This window comes from Drosophila miranda, chromosome 2 (assembly GCF_003369915.1).
Source record: "Drosophila miranda strain MSH22 chromosome 2, D.miranda_PacBio2.1, whole genome shotgun sequence".
Taxonomy (NCBI): domain Eukaryota; kingdom Metazoa; phylum Arthropoda; class Insecta; order Diptera; family Drosophilidae; genus Drosophila; species Drosophila miranda.
The window spans coordinates 9,649,870-9,674,040 of NC_046675.1; the positions used below are offsets into that span (position 1 = coordinate 9,649,870).

The 24,171-nt window shown below is 44.7% G+C and overlaps 2 protein-coding genes across 4 annotated transcripts; one reads left to right on the forward strand and one right to left on the reverse strand.

The window, feature by feature from the left end:
* The first annotated feature begins 27 nt into the window (after positions 1-27).
* LOC108155173 (transcription factor IIIB 90 kDa subunit) lies at positions 28-17,695 on the forward strand. Its single transcript, XM_017285842.2, has 7 exons — positions 28-322; positions 389-757; positions 819-923; positions 15,867-16,016; positions 16,161-16,387; positions 16,450-17,380; positions 17,440-17,695. The coding sequence occupies exons 1-7, from the start codon at positions 250-252 to the stop codon at positions 17,580-17,582; spliced, it is 1,998 nt and encodes a 665-aa protein (XP_017141331.1). The 5' UTR covers positions 28-249; the 3' UTR covers positions 17,583-17,695.
* LOC108155172 (BTB/POZ domain-containing protein 6) lies at positions 2,658-13,183 on the reverse strand. Of its 3 annotated transcripts, none has more exons than XM_017285839.2 (6): positions 12,976-13,183; positions 6,592-6,983; positions 4,550-5,062; positions 4,333-4,486; positions 3,589-4,263; positions 2,658-3,521 (listed from the first exon to the last, which is right to left on the reverse strand). In XM_017285839.2, the coding sequence occupies exons 2-6, from the start codon at positions 6,917-6,919 to the stop codon at positions 2,951-2,953; spliced, it is 2,241 nt and encodes a 746-aa protein (XP_017141328.1). In that variant the 5' UTR covers positions 6,920-6,983; positions 12,976-13,183; the 3' UTR covers positions 2,658-2,950. The 3 variants fall into 3 exon arrangements, with proteins under 3 accessions (XP_017141328.1, XP_017141329.1, XP_017141330.1); XM_017285840.2 differs by lacking the exon at positions 12,976-13,183 and adding an exon at positions 12,929-12,944; XM_017285841.2 differs by lacking the exons at positions 6,592-6,983; positions 12,976-13,183 and adding an exon at positions 5,132-5,270.
* Positions 17,696-24,171: the final 6,476 nt, after the last annotated feature.

Genomic DNA, 24,171 nt, shown 5'->3' on the forward strand with positions numbered 1-24,171 from the left:
GCTTCAGTGTTGCAAATCGCTCAATCGGCAGTGCTGTAAATCGCTGCTTGTTGTGGTCAGCTGGCTGCTAGCGTGCATTGACAATAAACTAACAATTGTTTTTAATCAAAAATAAAAGAAAATGCATCCATACCGAGGAGAAACATAGTTGCTTGAGCTGCTTTCCTGGATTCCCGCTGCCTACCGAAGAGCTTGGACTAGCACAGCTCTTAAGATTTGACCACAGCTGGAAGACTCTGTTCAAACAAGATGTCGACGGGATTAAAGTGTCGCAATTGCGGATCCAACGAGATCGAGGAGGACAATACTCGAGGAGATCGGGGTAGGCTCTGGAATTTCAATAGTGACTCCATTTGTGTCATATATCATCTGTCATTTTCCTTTGTAGTTTGCACGAACTGTGGTTCTGTGCTGGAGGATTCTCTCATTGTCTCGGAGGTGCAGTTCGAGGAGGTGGGTCATGGCGCCGCAGCCATTGGACAGTTTGTCTCAGCCGAATCGTCGGGCGGGGCCACAAACTACGGCTACGGCAAGTTCCAAGTGGGCTCGGGCACAGAATCCCGCGAGGTGACCATCAAAAAGGCCAAGAAGGATATCACTCTTCTCTGCCAGCAGCTGCAGCTCTCTCAGCACTATGCCGATACGGCACTCAACTTCTTCAAGATGGCCCTCAGTCGTCACCTGACCCGTGGTCGCAAAAGCACCCACATCTACGCTGCTTGTGTGTACATGACCTGCCGCACGGAGGGCACCTCGCGTAAGTCCCCCCATAAAGCTCGCCAGAAGTAGTGGTTTAGTAGATTTGCTTTTATATTTAGATCTCCTCATCGACATAAGCGATGTTCAGCAGATCTGCTCGTATGAGCTGGGACGCACATATCTGAAATTGTCACATGCTCTGTGCATCAATATACCGTCTGTGGGTGAGTGAAACTGACAAACTTTAATTTGAATAACTAGTTTAAGTTGAGTTCTGAAATGATAGCCAATCAATGGTATTCCCATGCCAAAGAAATTGAAAAGTGCACGATTTTGTTGATTAAATATTCACAAATGCAGAAAGTAAGGATTCGACTCTAAGGAAAATTAATGTGGATTTTTATTTGGATTAATAGTGAGAAGTATCGTATATCATGGTGGAGCTACCATAGCAAACCCGCTGTTAGATCGTGCTATGATCGAGGGACTATTGTATATTTTGTCCGATTGTAGATCATACTATGATTGTAGACACCGGTCGGTTACTAACATGTTGCATGAGGCACCAGAAAGGTGTACTATGGCGGAGCGTGAACGGGCTATCAATTCTGTCTTCACCTGTGCTTTGCCTACTTGGCGTTGTCTGTTCGTCAATGCTTTGGGCTGTGTCGGTCCCCAGAATCCAACAAAAAACTACAAGTCTTTAGTGACTGCCAAATGTGGGTCCCAAGAAAGCAAAAACAATACGTGTACGTTGCTTAGCAAATCGATACTCGATTCCCTTTGCACCAGCAAAGCAAAATGCCCAATAATACTAATTGATTCTATATACATATGTACGTTTATGTAATCTTCATCTCAATCCAAATTGAAAGCACACTTTCAGTATAAATTCGAAAAAATCTAATAATATATTTTATTGATTAAAGTACATAATTATAATAGATTCATATTCAATATAGGATAACACTTGCTTCATTCAAAAAGATGTATACATATATATAGTGTATATATATATAAAAAACAGTAATTGGATTCTTATCAAAAGCAAAAAATCAGTACAATTTCCAAAGAAATGCTTTAAGTCGAACATAAAATTGTTGATTGTTGCGCAGAGCAGCCTAGAAGGATTGATAGAATAGATACATAGATAGATAGGTGAAAAGTACGGGGCTTGATATCAGTGGAAAGGCATATATGTTGGGTATGAGCGTTATATAGGGGAAATAACTACGAGATAGAACAAATGCATGCTACAATGTGTATTAATATATCGAGAAATGTTGCGCATATAATACCTCTGTCGTATTTCATAAACCTGGTTAACTTTGCTGTCAAATTCGTCGAATGCAACTCTTAACATGGCTTCTCCTTCCTCACTTCCTCCTCAAGTATATCTTTATATTTTATATATAGTTTTTATGTGTATATATCAGTATCAGTATCAGATCAGATGTATAGTATATGTTAGGTATATGCTGGCAAAAAATATCTGTTATTCATTTTCGCATTCAACTTTAGAATATTGATTAACTTTAGCTTGACTGATTGCCCGATTTTCCCTTGCTTATTGCATTTATATGTCAGTATATATTGCGCCGCTTTATATCCCTCCTCTCGCCCTCTGCAAACCTCTCAAGTTGTGGAACGTAATAAGTTTTCGAGTCTACTTCGTATCTGTATCTGTATCTATATATATGTATGTAGGTCTGGGTGTATATGTTCAACTTGTTCTGTTTTGAAAATATCTTTATATATGCCAACAAACTAGGTACAGTGCGTTTCACAGCCTTGGGCCGGCTGAAACAGTTAACGAAACGAATCTATGAAATATTTAACGAACTAGAACTCTGCCGATGGAAGTCTACCAATAATTATTGGCTTGAGCTTATCCAAACCATTTCTCCTTGTCCAAGAGCTTTGAAACGCACTGTAGCGATGTATATATAGGACTGTATGGTTATATACGTGTGTGTATATATGTATATATGACTATATAGGACTATTACGAAAACTAGAGCACTCTATATGTACTAACTGCACTGTATATACGTCTATATCTGCTATATCGTTTCCTCTAAAACTCCAATTTGCTTTGTTGTGTTGCACTGAAAACCCATGAGTTTCTATTTTGTATTTGTGGTTGTGTCTTATATTGCTGTGTTGGTCTCCTCTGTTGCTGCTGCTGGTGCGGCTGCTGCTGGCGATAGTAGCAGGATCCCTGCCATTCGGCGCAGTAGAGCTGTGCACATCAGGTGCTTCCATCGCCGGCGCCGCCACCGCCACCGCCGCCAAGTTCCTCCCCGGAGCTGTTTACATTGTTGCCAGCAGCTGTCGTTGCCGATCCGCTGCTGCTGCCATTTGCAACGGCAGTCGCTGATCCAGCTGCTGTGCCTCCACCCGCTCCTGCGATTGGTGTGGCACACACCGAATTGGTGGGCGAGTTTAAGGCCGTCACTGTGGTTGGTCCGTAAAAGATCAGTTCCGGTATTTGGCCGCCCTGCACGCCAGTGCCGTTGGTGCTCTCCGACGAGCACTGGAACTGGAATGTCACATTGCCCATGAGCACCTCGGACATACCCTCCTGGCCAAAGAAGCTCAGCTCGTTGCCATCGAGTATGACCGAGGCGGTGTAGTAGCACTCCGGCTCGATCTGTATGGGATTCTCGAAGAATACGTGGAACGTGTTGCTGGACCCATCCGAGAAGAACTTCGTGTCGTTCTCGGCCAGTGTCCTGCCCAGGCGCTTCAGCTCAATCTTCACGTTGTAGTTGGCGGCGCCCGTCGACGAGCCGTACAGACCAAAGCCCACAATGAAGATTCTGTCAAAGATCAGATATGAAGTTAGGGATATTGATTCAATTTCACTTTGTGTGGGGTTTAATGTACCTGCGATCTACTGAAAACTGAATGGAATCACAGCGCCCGCGGTAACGCCACTGATTCGAGCGATAGGCGCATGACTGGAATCTATGGCAGACCTGCGTCTTGAGGCCCGCACGCGAACGCGTCGGAAAGCCGAGATTCGGTTTCATTTTGGCGGTGAAATGCAAGAACATGTCGATGGTCTCCTGCGACGAAAGGATGCCAGTCTGGGCCACACCGTTGGCAAACTCCTCCAGTGTCATGGTCGGAATGCGTATCAGGTGCAGAGCCTGGCCCAGCAGCCGCCGCTTGTTCTGGGGCGTATTGTCGATGCTCATCTTCTCGCAGGCGTTGAGGGCCCAGTTCAGGGCTGCCTCGAACAGATGGATCTCCTTGCAGTTGAGGGTCTCGCGCGACAATATCGACTCAAACGTCTTGAGGTCAATGTCCACAAAATCCTCGGACTTAACCGCCATCTCGGCCTGGGCGTCGATCACTTCCCAGCAACGCTGCATCAGTTCGGGCTCCTCGAAAAGACGCGATTGACTGAGAAGTAGGCAGGCGTTTTTTGCCGTCAGTTTCACTTCCAAATAGTTGACGCACGCCCGTGCCAGATGCGGTACAATGTACTTTTTGGCCGCATACAGAGTGGCCAAGATGTGTTCAGGTTCCAGTTTGATTTCATCACAATAGAGATACCTGCAGTGTCAGAAGGAGAAGTTCAATGATAATAGATAGCCTCTGAAATACTCGTGGATCCGATCCTACCTTAGCAGCGTTAGGAAGGCAGTGGGCTCGACATCAGGCACTTTGATTTCCTGTTTGTTCTCCGCCAAACCGCCATAGAACATGGCATAGAAGACCGAGCTGCCCGTGGCTAGGATGTATTTGTGCGCGGGTATTGTTTGAACGGGATCGATATCTGTCCGATGAGAAAACCGGCCTTAATTGGGGGATCAGTGATGCTGGCGGATGCCGAACTTACCGAACTCCTCGCCCACAATAAACTTGATGTCCGACATCAATTCATTGTTGAACATGGCCGCGTTCCGTTCCAGCACCGTCGCCTTGCTGGCCTGCCAGTTAGGATCGGCCGTGTCGATGGCATTGGAGGCGCCCACAGCCGCATAGTGCCAGTTGGTGCCGCCAGCTGAACAAACATACGATCCACTGCCGCTAGTGGGAGTGGGGGTTGAATTTGAGGCAGCGGCAGCGGAGGCAGCCGAAATGGCAGCGGCTGCTGCCGAGCTCGAGGGCATACAGAAGGCCGTGGGGCTGCCGACACTGCTGATGTTGAGGGCACCGGGCGAGGCCAGGGGTGAGGATGGGGCGCTTATGGGTTGGGTTATCTGGATATTCTGATCGGCCGCACTGCCCGAGGCGCCGCCTCCGGCCTGTGGCGAGAGGGCTGCTCCCGCCCGCTGCTGTTGTTGCTGCTGCTGCTGATGATTGTGCGGCGGCGAGTGCAGCAGAATGTTGCCATTGTTGAGCGTCTCCACTGGAAGGCAGGATATTAATACGTTATAAGGTTATTCTGTGACAAGTGATATTGGCGGCAAGGTCCCACCCAATTCTGACAGCGTCTGCTGGATGCGATGTAACATTTGTGCGTTCGGAAGTGCTACTTCCGCTGATTACCGTCGCGTTCGCATAATAAATAACGAATGCCGTTGCCATCGGGCTCCCCCTTTTTCTATTTTTCTCACTAAATTTCCCCCGAATATGAAAGCCGTGCCACCGGGAAAAAGTGGAGCGTCCAAAAATAGCGACGCATTCGCGCTGTCTGCAGAGGCGCGCGCGCGACTTTTAGACACGACTCCATTCCATTCCCCTCCTCGGCGGCGGCAGTGCGATTTGTGTGGAAAATCAATAACTCACAGACACGGCGCACCTGCACTGCTCCCCTCTGCCCGCTTTTCTTACCGTTTATCCAGCCGCCGTTCGGCTGCGAATGGGACATTGACTCCTGGTTGCGCTTGTTGGCCGACTTTAGGGATAGCCGATTCAGGGCCATTATATTGGTGCTATTATTACTGCCGTGATTGTTGCTGCTGCTGTTGCTGCTGCTACTGGCCATGTCGCAGTGGAAATGTGAAAAATGCGATTATCTGGAGGTCAGGCGAAGTGCACCGCGCCCCGAACCGACCTTTGGCAGTGCGCTGAGCTGGCTTTTAGCGAATCGAGTGAAATGCAAACATTTGCTTTCAATTAAGTGGATAGTGCACTGCCAATTGCCATTGTTTTTATGTTTTTCTTTTATTTTTATTTTCTCTGCTGTTTTTATTGTTTGATTTGTTCTTGAAGCGATAACGATAGGTTTTTCTTTGTTATCAGAGCTGGTCACACTGTGTTGCTGCAGTGTTGGCTAACAGCACAAATTGTAGGAGAGCGCGCGCATGTTTTGAATTTGAATGAGCTGTGCTTCCAATTTCGCAACTCATTGATTATATCACGGCCACTCGCGGCTAATATGTATTTCCGTCATGGCCCACCATAAATGCGCGTCAACGTCAAGGCGTACGTGTAAGGGACGATCTTAGAGCTTCTCCAACAGTCTTTATCGCTGTCGTTGTCTCAATCTCTTTCTCTTTCGCAGCCTTGCTTCTGTGGTTATTTGCATGTACTCAAAACTGATTTAAACTTGGCTCATATTTGGTCTTGTTGATTATTTATTATTTAGTTTGGCCTGTGCATATTTAAAACGACCATAAAATGTGTTGAACTTGAAATCGATTCAATGGATCGCATGGCTGCTTGTTTTGGGTTGGTCATCGCCGATGCCATCCATCCGCTCCATCGTGTCTGTCGCTCGTCGAAGGTTTGTTTATTTCTTAGCACATTCCCACACACACGCACATACATACGTCGACCACCACGATCTAAACCAGTTTCTGGGGCTGCAGCAGCAGCCGGCAGAGAGCGGTGTTTGTGCCGAAAATTACAACAAATAATGTTGTTGACCTTTGCGCAAACTAATTTGTAGTCATTTGGTGGATCGATACCCACTCCATGCCCCCTAATACTCACTGTGTTCGGGCGGGGGCATCTCGTCGTTTTCCGGCACTCGGACCGCGTACTCCGGCTCATAGTTGTGCGCGTAGGCGCTGCCCCAATGGCCGGCGAAGTCGTCCTCCTCGAGGGTCAGCAGATGATCCAGAACCTGCACGCCCCTCTCGAGGGGGCCGTGGAACTTGTTGATCAGCTCGGAGAGACGCAGATTGAGGCCGTAGTTCCCACCGTCGCTGCCGCTGCCACTGCCGCTGCTGGCTCCGTTCGGTGCCGTCGTATCAATCGACCAGTAGAAGAGGTGACGTCCCAAATGACTGCTCAGGTGATTCGCAAAGGCCTCGATCATCTTTGAGCCGACATCGCTGTCATCGCTACACCTGTCCTCTCGCCCACGCCGCCCTCACCAACAACTGTAACAACAAAACGGAAAGAGAGCAAGCGCTTGGGATTATGTAACGAATGACAAAATGCGTGAAAGCTACAACATTTCCAATCACCGAAGATCATATACTCTTGCAAATTCTTTTTGTAAAAAGATTACAAGAAAACATACTATATAAAGGTTAGTCGGATGACCTGCCAAGACCCTAAAACAATATGATATATGATGTATGAATACAGTGTCCAGAATTTAGGAGTTTATGAAGCACTTTACCCCCTTGGAAGTGTATCAAAAGATGCTGTGGCATGGCTAACAAATTGCCATTTGCGGTTGCACTTTCACTTCCACTTCCCCAACCATTTCCACACGCATCTGTCGCATTTTATCAGCTACAGGAAGTGGATTAAATCTGGTCTGGTCTGGTCTGCTCTCCGCCCCCAAATCTCGGCTTTGGCTTAACTCTTTTGGGGTCGCCTCTGATGTCTCTCAGCCGCCTAAGCAGAACCCATTTCTCTGTGCACCTGAGAGTACTCTCCTCTCCAAGAGGAGGAGAATTATGAGAGGAAATTATGCAAGCGGCTATTTTTAATTGGCAGCACGGCGAAGTCCGTAACCAAAACAAAACGGCCGCAGACATGAACATAATTTTTCTCTCTCTTTCTTTTGTCCGCGTCATTCCGCGCGGATGATGACGACGGCCCGGTTGTCGGGTGTCTTGGACAATCAACAACTTTGTTGCGACTCTTCGATATGGGCCGGTGTGTACGATACCTGAAAACGCCCCCCGCACTGGCACGCCTCCTCCTTAAATGACTTGACAAATTAACAAAGCAATTTGCTGTTGACGCCTAATGAAGTTCTTCATGCTTCGATTGTCTCGTGTCTGATCTTTGTTCTGTTTACCTGCGATTAGTGTTAGTTAACAGCAAAATAACCTTGACGAGAATTAGTGTTGGCTAAATTAGTGCCCTTAATTTGAACTTGATTTTAAGTAGTTAAGTAAGGTCAACTATTACTGCGTTGCCTTGAGAGATAATTTCCTCAAAAGTTGCGGGAAAATACCGTTAGTTGGACTCTATTTGCGCAGCCAACTTATCTCCGTACAGAAATCAGGTGGGGTGCAGCTCCGAAACTACTTTTAATTGACGAAATAACGTAGGTATTCATGTTTTTATTGAAGGATGCTCAATTGTATCCCCAATGAGAATAAGGATGTATTGGACAGGCTGCAAGAGCAGCTCGCTCCAATTACAGTGAAATTTCTGGCAGTTGTTTCATTTTGAAATGTAGTGTTGAGTAACTGTGAAAAACTTGTGATAGCTTAATTACCGGCTCTTGAACTTGGTTGAATCGCAATGCGATCAATGATTTGGTCAGTGCTTTTGATAGCCTATAAAATATATGAATTTGTCTCTTAAAGCTAAAGTTTTATAAAAAATGTATGTGTCTGTTTTTGGCACGGTTTGCTTTTGTGCTCTTTTATATAAAAAAATTGCCTCCTAGTGTATGTATATGTATTTATAGTTTTTATGCCAAAATGATATGTGCTTCATGTATTTCTGAGTGAATTCAATGTGAATTAGTAAGCTGTAATTATGGACAACATTGAACTTCAAAAAAACCGCTTGTACGGACATACAAGGGAAATAGAGAATATAACTTGGTTTTTTATTATCCGTTTCACCCTTAAGTGATTTCTTATGACAGATTTTCGTGCAAATTGTGCTTTCATTTGTTTGCTGATGCTCAGTGCTGGCAACCGACCATTTAACTGTTGGTTAATTGGAATTTATGGATATATTCTTTGTCAAATGGGAATCAATTGGGCAGACATAAATCTGTGCAGCTGTTAGCTCCCAGCCGACCCCATCGTCCCATCCCTTCTCCTTCTCCATCTCCATCCCCGTCCGCATCTCCGTTCCAGCTGCCATGCAAAACACACACTCAATTTATGCTAAATTAATTTCTTGGCTTAACAATCAAGTCACGTTTATTATTCATCAGCTGTAGGCTTTTGTTTTATTTTCGGCTTGGTGGTGTTTTTGTTTTTCAGCATTTTGTGAAATTTGTTCCTATGTGCAAGTTTATTTTCGTATTAAAATGGGTTTTTTTCCGCACTGCCACAGTCTTTGCACTTTGTGCGAGTATGAAACGCATTTCAAATTTGCCGCCTGCATTGACTTGGGGCGGCCTTTTTCTTAATTTATTTGTGGTCTTGGTGGGGCTTGTGTTTCATTTCATTTTTCATTGCCTCTTGAATTGCAAATGGAGTGACCCACATTGGGGCCCAGTCGGGTCATACTTTGAGAGAGAGAGAGAGAGAGAGAGAGCCCAGGCACCAGACCCTCAAAGCAACGCCCGCGTAACACTTTCGATTTTTGTTTCCTCATTACACTCTCCTCCCCCAAAAGTAAGCCACCAGCGAAAACATATGTATGTCCGAGCATGAAGAGGTGTAAGCGATGGCGACTGCGACGGCTATTCGGAGAAAAAAGTGAAGAGTTGTCTTTTCTTTGGTTTTTCTCTTTCTGTGTTTCGGTTTCGGTTTCTGTTTCTGTTTCTGTTTTTGTGGCTGTTTCTTCTGTCTTTTGTCTTTTGCCTTTTGGTTTCTCATTATTTCTCGGCTCTTTGCTTTTAACGAGCTCCTTTTGTTGCATTTTTCATTTTAAGACAATTTTGCAATCGCCACGCATATAACTGATTAGCAAAATGTCTCATAAAACAGGGGTCTCTCTGCACTTAACCCTCCCTACAAAACTCCTCCCTTCCAGAGCAATTCCACTGCACTCGGGCCAGATCTAAAGCTGGCAAAGCAACGACCTCCAGAGTCCCCACAAAAACACTCTCATACATATATGCTTGGGCTGTGTCTGGCCCAAAAACCATTCGCTCACGTGGCCCATGCCTTCGAACCCACGATTCGTCGGTCAAACGCTCGAACTGTCGATCGGTCGAACGGTCGAACGGTCGATCTACAGATCAGTCGGTCAAGCAGTTTTGTTGATTTGTCGATTTTGCACTTTAATTATGTGCTCTCATGTCTGTATTTTGTTGGGATTTTTTTCTTCGTTATATTGGACACTTGCCCCAGTGGTCGAGGCTTTTTGTCTTGGGATGGAATGCTTTTGGGTCAGCTTAAAAACACAGCAATCTGATAAAACGAGGCTTTCAAAACGGGTTGTTCTTGGGCTGCAATGCATTTTGCTTGAGGTTAGATCACATCTATATAGATCATGGTAGATCGCTTGTTTTGAAAGGTTCCTATTAAAGGATTCACTGAGCAGATCGATTGAGCGAAAATCAGCAGGTAGAACTTTAACAAAAGTAATACTGATAAGGAATTCCATACTGAATGCATTCCATATTGGGTACATCTCCATTAACTACCTACATGTCAAGGCACAGTAGTGCCATTAATAATTCTAGATATTCCAAAATCTCAAGCCAACAAATATTTCCATGCTAATGGGGAGGCTTTATATAGGAAGTTAACACCACTTCCCATTGTTTCCTCCCGGCTTGGGGGTTTTTTCGGACAGAGTCTATCCCATTCTTGTCACGCTCAAAAGTCTGAGTTCCATCTGGCAGTAGTCACTTGCCGCGTCCGACTCGACTCGACGCGACTCTCGATGCCGGAGTGGGGTTTTGTGTTCGTATAAGTCTATGCCTCGTTTCGAGGGCCCTTAGGTTGTTTCGCAATTATTCAGACAGACTCGGCTTGTCGGCTGTCGGTTGGGGGCTCTGTCTTTGGGTCGGCCTGGCGTCTGCGCCTTTAGACGCTTTAATTTGCAGATAATTTTATAGACATTAACATGCAGTTTTTCTCACTCACTTTTCATATTTCTTTAGATTATTTGGTAACTCAAGTCATGCTGCATTTTGTCTAATGACTTGACGAATTAACTTTTTTTTTTAAATTTTAAAATACATTTTTTTTTGCTGCTGTTTGTTTTCGTTTCTTTTTTATTGTTTGGCCCAGTAAAATCCCTCCTATTGAATGCGTTGTCGAGTGCGAATGAGTTGCTAAATTCGATTCGGTTTTATTTAATTCTTGTGACATATTCTTTGTGAAATGTTTATGGTTTTTTCGTACATTTTTTGCTGAGTCTGGAACCAGTTCTGTATTCTTTGGCTGCGCGTTTCTTTGCTCAAGTTTTTAAATAATCTTCTGCTGGGTGGCAACAACAAATTGTCATCGAGTCAGTCGGTTTGGACAAAAACGCTTTCTGTGCCCGGTGTTACTTAATATTTAAATATTCATGTCCCCCCAGTCCGCTGGAGTCTTGAGTGGAATTTTAAATGGCATTTCGATGCCCAGAATAGAAAGATATATTTATGCCATTTCGTAAGCTTTATTTTCGCCAGGGTGTGTCTGTGTCTGTTTCTGTTGCTGTTGACTTTAAGTTGAAAGAACAAACAAGAAATTGTGGTGAGCTTTTGACTGATCTTTGCGCTGGCTGGGCAGGGAAATTTCAGTCCGAACCCCGGACTATTGGCAAACACTGACAGAGGGCGGACCGACGGACAGTCATTAAAAAATCACCTCCAGAAACAATAATCAAAATCATAGTTATGAGCGGAAAATTATAGCTAAATAGTTAGTAATTAGTCAGGAGTGCATTTCACAGATAATTATACGGTCATAACCGGCGATCTACTCGGTCCGTAGGTGATAACAGAGTCGAGACTTCACTTGAAGATAGCACCATTAGCACCCTTGAGAGTCAGCTGATCGTTAATGCACTGCCATGTGCTTTTCGGGTGGGATTAAGTAAGTATTTTCAAGTGTTCTTTGATTTGTTGATTGATTGTTGATTCCATTCAAGGCTTAGCACTTTCATTGTACCATCTTGGGGGGAGGTAACCTTCGGCAAGGCTCTCATCACACCAGCCCCAGCATTTGCTTGCTTCTCACATCTGGATGGTGGCTTAATAGCTTATCCACATATTTGGGCAATCAATTAACTGCTGCAACTGTTCATTCGCGGCTGTTATCGATGGAATATCTATGTATCTTTCATTTATACAGTTTGCACGGAATGGGACAGAGATTGAAGCCAATAAAGACAACAAACCGAACACGTGACACATTCGAGAGAGAGAGAGAGAGAAAAATATGGATACTTTGAGAGCGTGACTTGGAGATAGAGAGACAGACAGCTGAAGCCTGTATGACACTTAATTTCATTAGTTCTAATGAATAACTGTATTAATTCAATTAGAGGGAGATGAAACTGGTAGCAAGCAGTAGAAACTGCTTTTAAGATGAGCACTGCTTGTCGGGATAGTCTAATGCTTATCAGAATGCACTGCTTTTCAGTCTTAGATCAAAAAGAACACCAAGCAGCAGAAACTGCTTCTAGGATAAGTACTGCTTTTCAAGGTTATGTGCACTGCTTCTGTGCTAAACGAATAATTTGATTTTATTCAGATATTTTGATACACTGACTTAACTTCTGCCAAAGATGAGCATTTTATTAAATTGATCTTATTTTCACTTCACAAGTTTACTGCTTTTCACTTGTAAAATTGACTTGTGAAGACTCAAAATCAGCTGATTGGATATCTTTTACATTAATTCAGTCATTCAGAAGAACCTTAAGGGTGTACCATACAGGCTTAATCCACAATCATTTAGAATAATTATCTGTAGGAAATTTTTGGGGGGTTTTTTTTGCACTTCACTGGAGTTGAATGTTAGAATATGAAGAGCCTATCGTCGGGGCTTTAATCCAAAGCCATTATAAGCAATTATCTGCATGGAATTTTTGGGTATTTTTTTCGACCCCTCCTACTTGTTTCTTTGTAATATTTGCACTTCACTCGCAGTAATTGACGCCCCAACCGGCATTTGCACATAAATTAAAACGTCAACAGGAGAACAAACAAACAAGCGAGCGAGCTACGCGCACATTGCAAGTGATTATTATTATTTTAACAAACAATTGTACGAATACCCGTACGAATACACACTTTGGTAATTTGTACAGCAGCAGCAGCCGCAAAAAGCAACCACTCACACTCTCGAGAAACCACAGCAGTTGAAAGAAGATTTTTTACATGTGAGGAGGGACTCTTTTTTTTCCAGCTACCTCTGCGCATGCGCGTCGACCGGCCACGTTGTTGTGGTTTTTTCTGTTGCAGAATGTTTCGACCGGGGCCTGAGACTGGACTGGGACTGGGACGGTGGGGGCTACTGTGACTGCGACTGCGACTGCGGCTTGAGGTGCGCGCGAGCCAACGAACGAATTCGTAGTGAGAGACGAACCGAGCCAACGGTGAAGCTAGATCACAGCCGAGCGGCTCTGCCCGCCTTCGTCGTCTTCGTGTCTGTTCGCCTTGAGACGGTCACTTATCCCATGCGATAACTGTGCCCATATTCTGCACTTGATTGTATGTTTATTGAGTGCGAACAGATTTCGTGAGTGCCCCTACACTGCGCGGAAAAGTTTCGAATCTACATTTTAGAATGTTTCATTCATGAGGTAAGACCTTTAGCCTGGTTCCACCAGCTCGTCATACCGATTGTCGTCCCTGAACTTGAATTGATGTTTATAGAGCGCAAACAGACTTGTGTTTGTTCACTTGGAAACATAGATTTCACATCGGATAGATTTATGTGTTAATCAAAAGTATATGATTCGTATTTGACGAATCCAGCTAAATATAATCAAATTTAAGAGTGTGCTCTTGGAGCTACATCTACTATGTTTCTTCTTTAAATCGCTTGTAATATGAGTAGTCTAAGGTTTTTCCAGCACAGACTTTTGTCAGTTAAGCTCTTGGGCACACAATAAGTATTGTGTACTCCCAAGATTCCAATTTCATCATTAATCACGAATTCTTGGTCAATTACAAAACAATTAAAGCAGGCACTACAGTTAATTGCGTCGAGGAAAACACCGAGCCAGTAACCAAAATTGCCGGCATTTTTCAGAAAACGCAAAGTAATCAAAGGCAGCCTTGTGGGGGGAGTGGCGGGGAGAAGCGGCCCAACCGCACCCAAAATGATAATTGCTGTCATGACAAACGCAAAAATAAAGTTTAAATAATAATAATTTCACTAGCTGCAGTTGCAGACTGTCCGCAGGGCAGAGTAGGGCTGGGCCGGGAGACATTAAGAAACCATTAGCAGCAGCCGTGCAGGCCACTGTCGAGCAGTAGCAGTTCCCCAACAGTATCTCGCATCGCATCCCAGGAGTAACAGCTGCTCTAGATGTGTGGGCGTGGTGCTGAAGGGTCAATGAAGCATGTCCCCAGTCACTCTTTCAGTTCCCAATCGCAGTTCCCAGTCACAGCCGCAGCGGCGGCATCATTTTTCAAGTGGGGCACTCAACGGCAGTTGCTTCCGAGGGTTCGGATGGTGGGATGGTGAATGGACGGCTGGTTGGCTGGAGGGAGGCCTCCATAAATTTGCGCATTCATTAGGGTTTAATAAATAATTTTTTTCCTCTTGTTGCTTAGTTCTTGCTTTTCTTTTTTCCTCTTTTTTTTTTGTCAAGTGCAGTTAGCGAGACTTTGACAAGCTTCCTCTAGGAGATGGCTGGGGCAGCCGTGGTTGACGTTTAACAGCCATCTGCCTTTGTGTGTCAAGTGGAGCGGCATAAACAATCAAGCTGGTGGCACAAAGTGCGGTGGACTACCATGGAGACGGCGGCTAATGTGGTGCGTTACACGAAAAGCGTGGCACATCATGGCTTATATGATGCTGAACTGTGGGAAATGACCATTGCATTGCTCTACAAAAGGTTCTGTAAATGTTGTATGTTACTGTGACATTTTGTAGATATTTTTCCTGTAAAAAAACACACAAACAAGAGGTTTCTTTTGTGTTTCTTTCTCGCTTTTGTATGCGCTCACATAATGTCGCTGGTCTGGCTACACAATAACCATTTAATTGTAATTAAATGAGTAATTATACTCAAAATTATTTGATCATTTACTTGGACAATTATTCAAACGATTATGTAAAATTGAAATTAATAATTTCTCACCCCATTGTGTGAGAGCCACAGCCACAGCCCCAGCCCCAACCACAGCCACAGCCGGCAGTATTTGTTATTTCTTGGGAAATCTCCCCTCACTCTATGACATTTCCCAACTGCAAAAAAAGAGGAAATATATAAAACAAAACAAAAGAAAGAGAAAAAACGCTAGCAAATATGTTGGCAAGGTCGCGTCTCTGGATCTGGGGCTTTTGATTTTCCATTGCGTTGTCGAGCTGATATTTGCCGTGCGTTAATTGTTGTTTGCGTTTGGCTTTGCCTTTTGTTCCGTTGCTGTGTTGTTGGATGGCTAAATGGCTGGATGGCTGGGACTGTGTCTCTGACTGGGACTGGGACTGGGCCAAGTGTTAATTGCACAGGTTGGTGTCGATGTTGTTCGTTGTCGGTTGGCGGCGGCTTCCTTGGCTGGTCTGGTCTTATCTTTCATCTAGTTCAAATACAACTAATTATTGGTTTAATGGGCCATCGAATGGCCCGAAACTTATGCGAGGGGGACAAACGCTGGACTACGTGACGGATGCGTGATGTCTGTATGGAGAGCGCGCGCACAATTTATCGCATGCTATAAAGTTGATATACCACTCTCCGACTCTTGCACTCTTCTCTCTCTCGCTCTCTCTGACTGTGGGCCTCATGTAAAAGTTGAATGAATTGAATAAAAACATACTCGTATATACCTGAAGTTCGGGTTCAAGACTGTTTATTTCGGCAGCTGGCTGTCCATGGCTGTCTGGGGCCGGTTATTGAATGTTTTCGATTTCATTGGGCAGCAGAGCCGAGCCGAGCCGGGCTTCAAGGTCGTCGAACAAGTTCTTCGGCTGATGCTCTTGCAGTGGTTTGGTTTGCTAATGTTATTTAAATCTGTTGATACTCATTGCTTCCTTATTGCTCTTCTATTTTTACAGATCCCTGCCTGTACATTATGCGGTTTGCCAATCGCCTGCAGCTGGGCGCCAAGACCCATGAGGTGTCCATGACGGCCCTGAGGATTGTCCAGCGGATGAAGAAGGATTGCATGCACTCGGGAAGACGACCCACTGGACTCTGTGGAGCAGGTGAGACGAGATTATAGTTAGGTTAAAAGTGAATGGCGAACACTATTACCCTTGAAGGCATTTGCATTCGCAAACGTGGATGATATGCTGTACATCTTTCCCGAATCAGGTCATTCATATTCAATTTTCTATCCCTCCTTGAAGCACTCCTGATTGCCGCACGCATGCATGACTTTAGCCGCACCATGGTTGATGTGATCGGCGTGGTCAAGATTCATGAGTCGACGCTGCGCAAGCGCCTCTCCGAGTTCGCCGAGACGCCGTCGGGCGGTCTAACGCTGGAGGAGTTTATGACCGTGGACTTGGAGCGAGAACAGGATCCGCCTTCCTTCAGGGCAGCACGGAAAAAGGATCGTGAGAGGATCAAGGATGTAAGTGACACACAATAGAGCTCTCGCGCATATTTTATTTATTTAATAAATCGCTCCCGTAGATGGGCGAGCACGAGCTGACGGAACTGCAAAAGGAGATTGATGCACATCTGGAAAAGGATCTCGGGAAGTCATCAAGCAGCGTGTTCCGTCAACTGACGAAAATCAAGGGCGACACTTCATTTGGCTCGGAGCCTGGCACACCGAAAAGTGTCTGCGAGAACGACATAGAGATGGAGGACTCCAGGCAGTTCATTGAGCAGTCCAATGCTGCGATAATCAAAGATCTCATTGAGCACAATGAGGATGTGAAAAAGACGGAACCTGGCAGCCTGATGGCGGGCATTGAGGGCCTGAGGCCGGATATCGAGGCCATTTGTCGGGTAACTCAAAGTGAACTGGAGGATGTGGAGAGGGCAAAGCAGCCACTGGAAACAGAGCTCGTCATCGACGATCTGAACGATGATGAGCTGGATCAGTATGTGCTAACCGAGGATGAGGCTGTGACCAAACTGGAAATGTGGAAAAACATGAATGCGGAGTATCTGCAGGAGCAGAAGGAGCGCGACGAGCGGCTGGCCAAGGAGCGGGAGGAGGGCAAGCCTGAGAAGAAAAAACGAAAGCCGCGCAAGAAGGTCATCGGTCCATCGTCTACGGCTGGCGAGGCGATCGAAAAGATGCTTCAGGAGAAGAAAATCTCCAGTAAAATCAACTACGAAATCCTCAAGACACTAACCGACAGCATTGCCGGCCTGACGGGCCAATCCCCGTCATCCAGTGTGGACACTAAGCCCACCACCTTGGAGGAACTGAAGCAGCAGCCGGTCATTGTGGAAGAGGGTCCCATTGCCCCTAAGGGCAGTCGGTCAAAGCCAGCCTACGATCTGCCTGGACCCAGCAGGAAACGGCCCAAGATTGAGGCAGGCCTGCCTATCAGCCAGGCGCCGGAGTTGGAGGTAGAGCAGCCTGATACCAAGCCCGTATTGGAACCAGGTAAGTAGCGCTGGGCCAATGGAACTGCTTGCAATCTAATGGAAATCTCTCTTCCACAGATTTCCTGGAGGACGAGGCCGAAGTAGACGAGGCTGAGCCGGAGCCCGAGGCGGAGCCAGAGGCCTCGCTGCAGGACATGCTGTACAAGGGCGCCGACGACGACGACGAGTTTGGCTACGGCTTTGAGGAGGAGGATTACTAGACTTAAGTTTGCATTTAGCCCTTTCAGCGTTTTAGCCATTAAGATACGATACACACAGATTTTTATAGTATGCATCTTACTAATCATAATACAATTAAATTAATCTTAAAGTCCTTCGCCCTGTTGTGCTCCTCCGCCTGCACTTGTTGCAGTAGTGCTATTCCTGCTTCTTTGGCGAGTTGGCAGCTATTAAATCATCGCTGCTTCTCGGCTCGTGCCCTGCGGCCCTGGCGCAGCCATTTACATGTTTAAGCCATGTCGGAGTCCGGGCGGTCGAGTGGGGGCAGGGTGGCAGCAAGGCAGCCTGGCAGCGGGTTTAGTAGTAGCTTGTTTCTAATTGTTGGTGCTGCCGTGGCGCGCCTCCAAGTGCTGCAAATAAATATTTCACTCTTAATCATGTTTTGCACTTTGTTTTGCTCGCCATTCTCCGGACTCTACTCCTGCACGGCACTGCGGGCGGCCTGAGTCATGCCACGGCACAGGCAGGCAGGCAGACAGGCCAAGAAACTTGGCTCGACTCCACGGCCTGGGCGGCTTGTTGAGTGGCAAGTGCCCGGCAATGAGCTGTTGAGTCTACTGCCGAGCACTTGTCTTTGCGATTTTATAGTTATTATGTTGTAATTAGTGTTAATTTACTTGGCTCCGCCTCCGTCCCTCACAGGCACTCGCAATCGCACTCGCCCTAGCTCTTAGCTCTTAGCCCCAGCGAAGCAGCCATAAAGTGTTGCACAGTTTTGGGCTTTAAACTTTCCTGCCCCCCAAAAACGCAGCCGAATCAAACTGAAGTTAACTGCACTTAATGTCCGTTCGCTAATTTGCATAAGCCCACAGCTGGCTGGGGAATAGTTATTAATAAAATGCACACGAACCACTCGACAATCCTGATGGGCTGACCGTGGCTGCGGCTGTGGATGTGGGTGTGGATGTAGCCCTGCACTGGGACAGGCTTAGAGCAGGACCAACTGGAAATATTAATGTCAAATGTATGCACATGTAAATCCCCGAGGCAAATGTGACAGTAAAACGGCAATTAGTAGACAACTTGACTTGACCTGGCCCAGGCCCAGGCTCTTGGAAGTTTCCTGGCCTCGGTCTGGCCATTGGTCAGTGGTGCAACTAATTTATGCAGTGCCAGGGCGGAACTGGGCCTGGGTATGAAGGTTGAGTTTGAGTTGGAGTACGAGTGTGGGGGAGGGCGGTGTGGGTTGGAGGCGCCGGCAATCGCTGGTTGCTCTTTTGATGAGGATAATTGCCCTATTAAGCACATTAATCCGTTGTGATATCATTTTAACACTTTTGTGCTTGGTTTCTCCACTGATTTTTCCATGGGCTTGCAGGCCTGTCAAGGTCCATCAGTCGTGTCATGGTAGTTGAGACTAAAACTATGAAATTTATTTTGCAAATATAGAATTTGCATTTTTTATTGGATCATTGATGATTGTCTAAATAGTAACACCTCGTACCAAACAGGCATTGCTAATGCTTTTTTGATAAAAAATTGTTTGCATTTAAATTTTTAGCATGATTTAATCAATTAAATCATTATATTTGCTTTAAATTAAAAGTTAATCAACAATACAGATTTTCGACATCTCATGAAAAATTTGTATATTCAAAAATTGATTGATTTTAAAGAGTTCCTCGATAGTTTTCAGCTCTTAGGCTCTAAACAAGGTGGCAGAATAGATTAATTTTTGGATGAATTTGTCTGTGCATTAATCCTGACAAATTAGTGACGGAACTGAATATTTACAAAGTATAATCACAAACGGAAGTGAAAGAAAAAATGTATTTGTATTGCCGGATAAAAGGTGAAATTGACAACCTTTGGGATGAGAAACAGGGACTGCTCGCCAGGGAAATATAATATAAGCGAATATACGGTCTATTAGACTTGACCACATTTCCGTTAAGTTTCTTTATTGCCTGAAATAAATATTAGTTACACGAGTTTTTGATTTTCTAATTTTCGCAACCTCCCTTGCAGGGTATCAAGGGTTCGTTGAGCTGCCAAGACTTTGGTGGCTGGTGTTTTGCCATAATTTGTTGCTTGCCGCTGTGTCGTCTGTCACTTGCGGCAAATTAATTAAAAAATAGTTCTTTGCCGCTAAAATTCAATATAAATATACATAAATGATATATACTGGATGCGCTTTCAATTTATTTTAATGCAGTTTAATTAAAAATGTGCCAAGTTGAGGTCATTTCACTGTTCACGGGGATTTTGTTTGCAGAAGTTTTTGTAGCTGTAGTTTCCTTTTTTTCTGCATTCATTTTTTTTCGCCTTTTATCGCAATGACAATTTTATCATTTACACTTTATTTGCGGATTTGGCTGCTTTATTATTAAATACAGCGCCCGCAACCTGGCATGGCATGGTCAGCGGCTCTCCGGTGGAGCTGGCGACCATTTTGAAAAGTGTTTAATAAAAGGAAACAAATGAAACAAGGACAGTGGCAGCGGCAGTGGCCACGGCATCGTTAAGAGCAGAGATACAAAAATAATGGTTTTAATTAAAATAACTTGTGTGCGAGGGTGCCTCCTGTACAGCCTGTTGAATTCGATGGCCGTGAAGCTGCGAAATAAGCGTTTAATACGCTTAAAGAGCCCCGCATTACGTATACGAAGCGTTCGCCTAAGCCCTTCTGCTGCTCGATATTTGCGGCTACAGCCGTGCCCACAATTAAATGTACATTAAGCGCGGAAAATCTGATTAATTAGGCCCACCAGCCTGGGGAAAATTAGTTGTATTAAGTGCAGTTTTGTCAGACGTCAGGCGTGCACCGAATCCCCCCCCCAACGTAGGCTGCACTTTAAACCCGCCCTTCGATATGCCATTTGATTTGTGATGGTATAAGTATTGGTATATTTATATGGTAAATGGTACATTCATATGTGTGTGTGTTGGTGTGACCACTAATTTATGCACTAATTATGTTGTGTTTTGCTGTCGAGTGTTGTTTCGGGTTCATGAATAATTGAAACGCGCCCTCCCCGCGAGCCCATTAATTAGGCCGCTAAATGTTTTGTTTAGTAATTTGTCGGGGCTATTAAAAGTGCCATCAAAAGTGGGCCATGACAAAGTGTGCTTCAATTTGATTCAGTACCGTATCGCCATTAAGTGCTTGTCCTTTTAGAATTAATCTAAACTCTAGCAACAGTAGTGTATCTGAGCGTGCCTAGACCTTGTCCTGGTTGCGGTCAGTCTATGTATAAATGGTCACGGAAATGAGACTGGACCAGGTCCAGGCACCTGCCCAATCATGCGATCGCTGGAGTGTGTTTGCTTAATGCCACAGCCACAAGATGGTCAGGATGCAGGCGTCCAGGTGATGGTGATTGGCGACTGCTGATAATGACCCAGCATTAACAGCAGAAGCTAGGCGGCATAAGCAGCAGTCAAGCAGCAGGCGTCGCATCTGAGGAAGCAGGCTCAAATGAGCACACACTCACGCACCCACACACACACAGATTCTGGGACCATAAAGGCGGAGCTCCAATGCAGTTAACAGACAATTTCGAATTGTCGAGCCCTCCCTCCTCCACACACGCACACACACGCATAAACCACGCACATTTGGGCCTGCATGCAAATATGCAATAATAAAGTAAATAAACGCTTGCCAGCCACCATTAAGCCGCTAGTTGCAATAACAGGGCACAATCACAGTGAAGTCTGAATATAAATACCATTCAAATATCATTTAAATATAGTTTCCGCTGATATGTCTCGTTGAGTAATGATATTTGTAGAAAGCAGTTGAAGAGAGAAATATACGTTTCCTAGGGATATTTTAGGGATATATAGAGCAGTCTTTTAATTGAATACAAGTCTACTTCTGAGTCTATTTATAAAGTAAGTCTAAATACTTAGCAGGATCTAGATTACTCTTAAATTGATTGATTGATTACTTTGTGGTGTTTGTATTTCCTAGCGACTAATTAAAACTCATAAATATTGAAGTAATATATGTATTAATGCCAATCGAAGGGTTAGGCGAGTCAAGCGAGTGTCGCCTGTAGAGCTGAATCTATGGCCGGCAGCGGTATTGAACATAAAGTGCCGGGCAAACTGGGCGAGGCATGATTGCAAAACACAAGTGCAATTACCTGGCCTGCAGGCTTCACACACACACAGATGCACGCATGCACACACAGTCAACCGCAGTGCATACATACATATGTATACACGCATACACGCATACTGTCAAACGTAAGCAGGCTGGCAGCCATGCTTGGTGCCGCAAAGTAGGCAACGATAATGTCATAAATTCAATGAATAAACATAAACGGAAAAGGCAGATACACGCACACACATACAGATAAAGAGCAGCTGCGTGAGTTTGGGTGTCTGCCGCGAAATAAGCAACGACTACAATCCACAACAGCAGCAACATCAACGGTGGCAAAATATGTATTAGCCCCCCAAAGTTTACTAACAAAATTAATTATGCGAATTAAGCGTAGTAAAAGCACTTTAAGCAAGTCCCCTCCCCCGCAATGGCAGCACCAAAACCAACACCCCGGCCTGCTGCCGCTCCCCTGTAGACCACAGCAGTTCCGTAGTTCCTACGGGGCCATAACATGTGGCGCATTTTGTGCGGTGTCATAGAGTGGGTGGGAGGGGGCTCACAGGAATGGGGTCCGGGATGAGGCCAGGACCCGGGGCCTCTGTATTGTTCAATTTATGCGTGTTTGTGTGCGTGTTCCACTCGGGAGTTATACTTGTTGTTCCGCTCGCTCTCGCTCACAGCCTCTCCGGCGCGGGGCTCTCTGCTTTTTGCCAGTTAGCAGTTTGTGGGCGCCAAACTAGGCCAAGCACCCGGACCTGGCCGAAGTGCAAGCCCCAACAGTCAACAGCCAACAGCCAAGAGGTAGTAGCAGCATCTAAGCGAAGGCAGTGCCAGAGGAAGCACAGGCACACCAGCAGCAGCGCCAGCAGCCTGGAAGTTGTTTATTTAAGTGTGAAATTTAAGTGCAACACTGCGTAATGTGTAGGGCCCGAGCATATTTAGGATTATGACAGTGTGAGCTTCAGCCTCAGCAGCCGCAGAGATAAGCGACATCGCCTTTAATAACCTAAGAAGGGAGGGGGTTGCGGGGTCGCTGTAATCATAAATTGACCTGCTAATAGAATATAAAACACAGCTTGAAAAAGCAAACACAACCCTGAGCAAAGAGTAAAGGGAATAGGGAAGAATGGCTAACAGAAAGGGCGGACAAAAAGTGTTATTGCACTTTTTTCAGGGCATAGAGGAAAAAAAATGCAAACGGCATTTCGGCGCCGATGCTGACCAAACGAAATGAAACAAATTGTCGCCGAATGAAGGGGAGGGGGACAGCCAGACGCTGACGCCAGGCCAAATTAGCTAAAAGTTTGGACAGCCATTTAGTTAATTGTTGCCGCGTTATAAATTGAATGAATAAATACAAGTACAGTGTCAGTCGCTGGCGAAAAGAAATAAACCAAAAAGATCACCAAAATACAAGAAATATCTAGAGGATTGAAAGAATGGCGCGAGGTGAAGATGATAGAGAATACATATGTATATAAGTGAGAATATATACGTATGTAAACAAATGGTAATGTGGTATGAACCTAATACATTGATTGAAAAAATCGAAAAACATATGTTCAGGATCTGTCAAATTGCATGGAACGTATGTTCTCAAATAATATTTTCTTTCAGCCAAAATGTATCATTTTTTATTCTAAAATATAGGAGGTTTCCACTTCCTGTGTATTATAATTAAAAAGTAACATTTTCGATATTATTCATCAACAGTATTTCATAAAACATGAACCTCTATAAACGTAAGCCTGGCTTTTTTCAAAAATTTTTCTCGAAATTGCACAAAATTCACAAATGAGCTGGGTCTTCATTTATAGCTTTATTTCTAATCATTTTGCACTTGAGCTTATTGTTCAAATAGTCATAGTTAAGGGTCGTTTTATTTTTAAATTGGTCGCCCTAAATGGAGACATAGCAAACACAGATAAACGATAGCCATGAAAATGGGTGTCTTTTTGCTCTGTATCTAAATAATTCATACACACTCAATTGAATTTTGTATGCAAATGAAAAAGATTCTTGTTCTGGTCAATAAATGGATTTTTGTCAATTTATTGTAAATTGAAATGCATATGCTTTTTTTTAGATATGCTATATATCAGGGCTGTAAGGGCGGTTGTGTGCGACAAAAATTGATTCATTAAAGTAAGAGTTAAAGTGCAGAGTTCAAGTACTGTTAGTAGGTTTAATTAACATTGAAAGTGTGGCAACGTAAATTTTATATGCCCCCTGCAGAGGTATCAAACTTCTGCAGAACTTCAAATACTTGCACATTCCATTGAATAGTCGTATAAATCAAATGTTTATCAATAGAGATTTGCTAACTGAAAAAACAAGCCAATAGCTCAGTAAAAGTTTCTAGAAACTTTATCCCATCTTCGGACCGACCGAACCTATGTAACAGAAAAAACTTCAGTCTCAAGTTGAGCCAACATCCAGTTGAGCCATGACAGTCAGTTTGTGGCCGGACCAGCCCGAACCCGAACCCGAATCCGACCCAGCCCCAGCAGCAGACC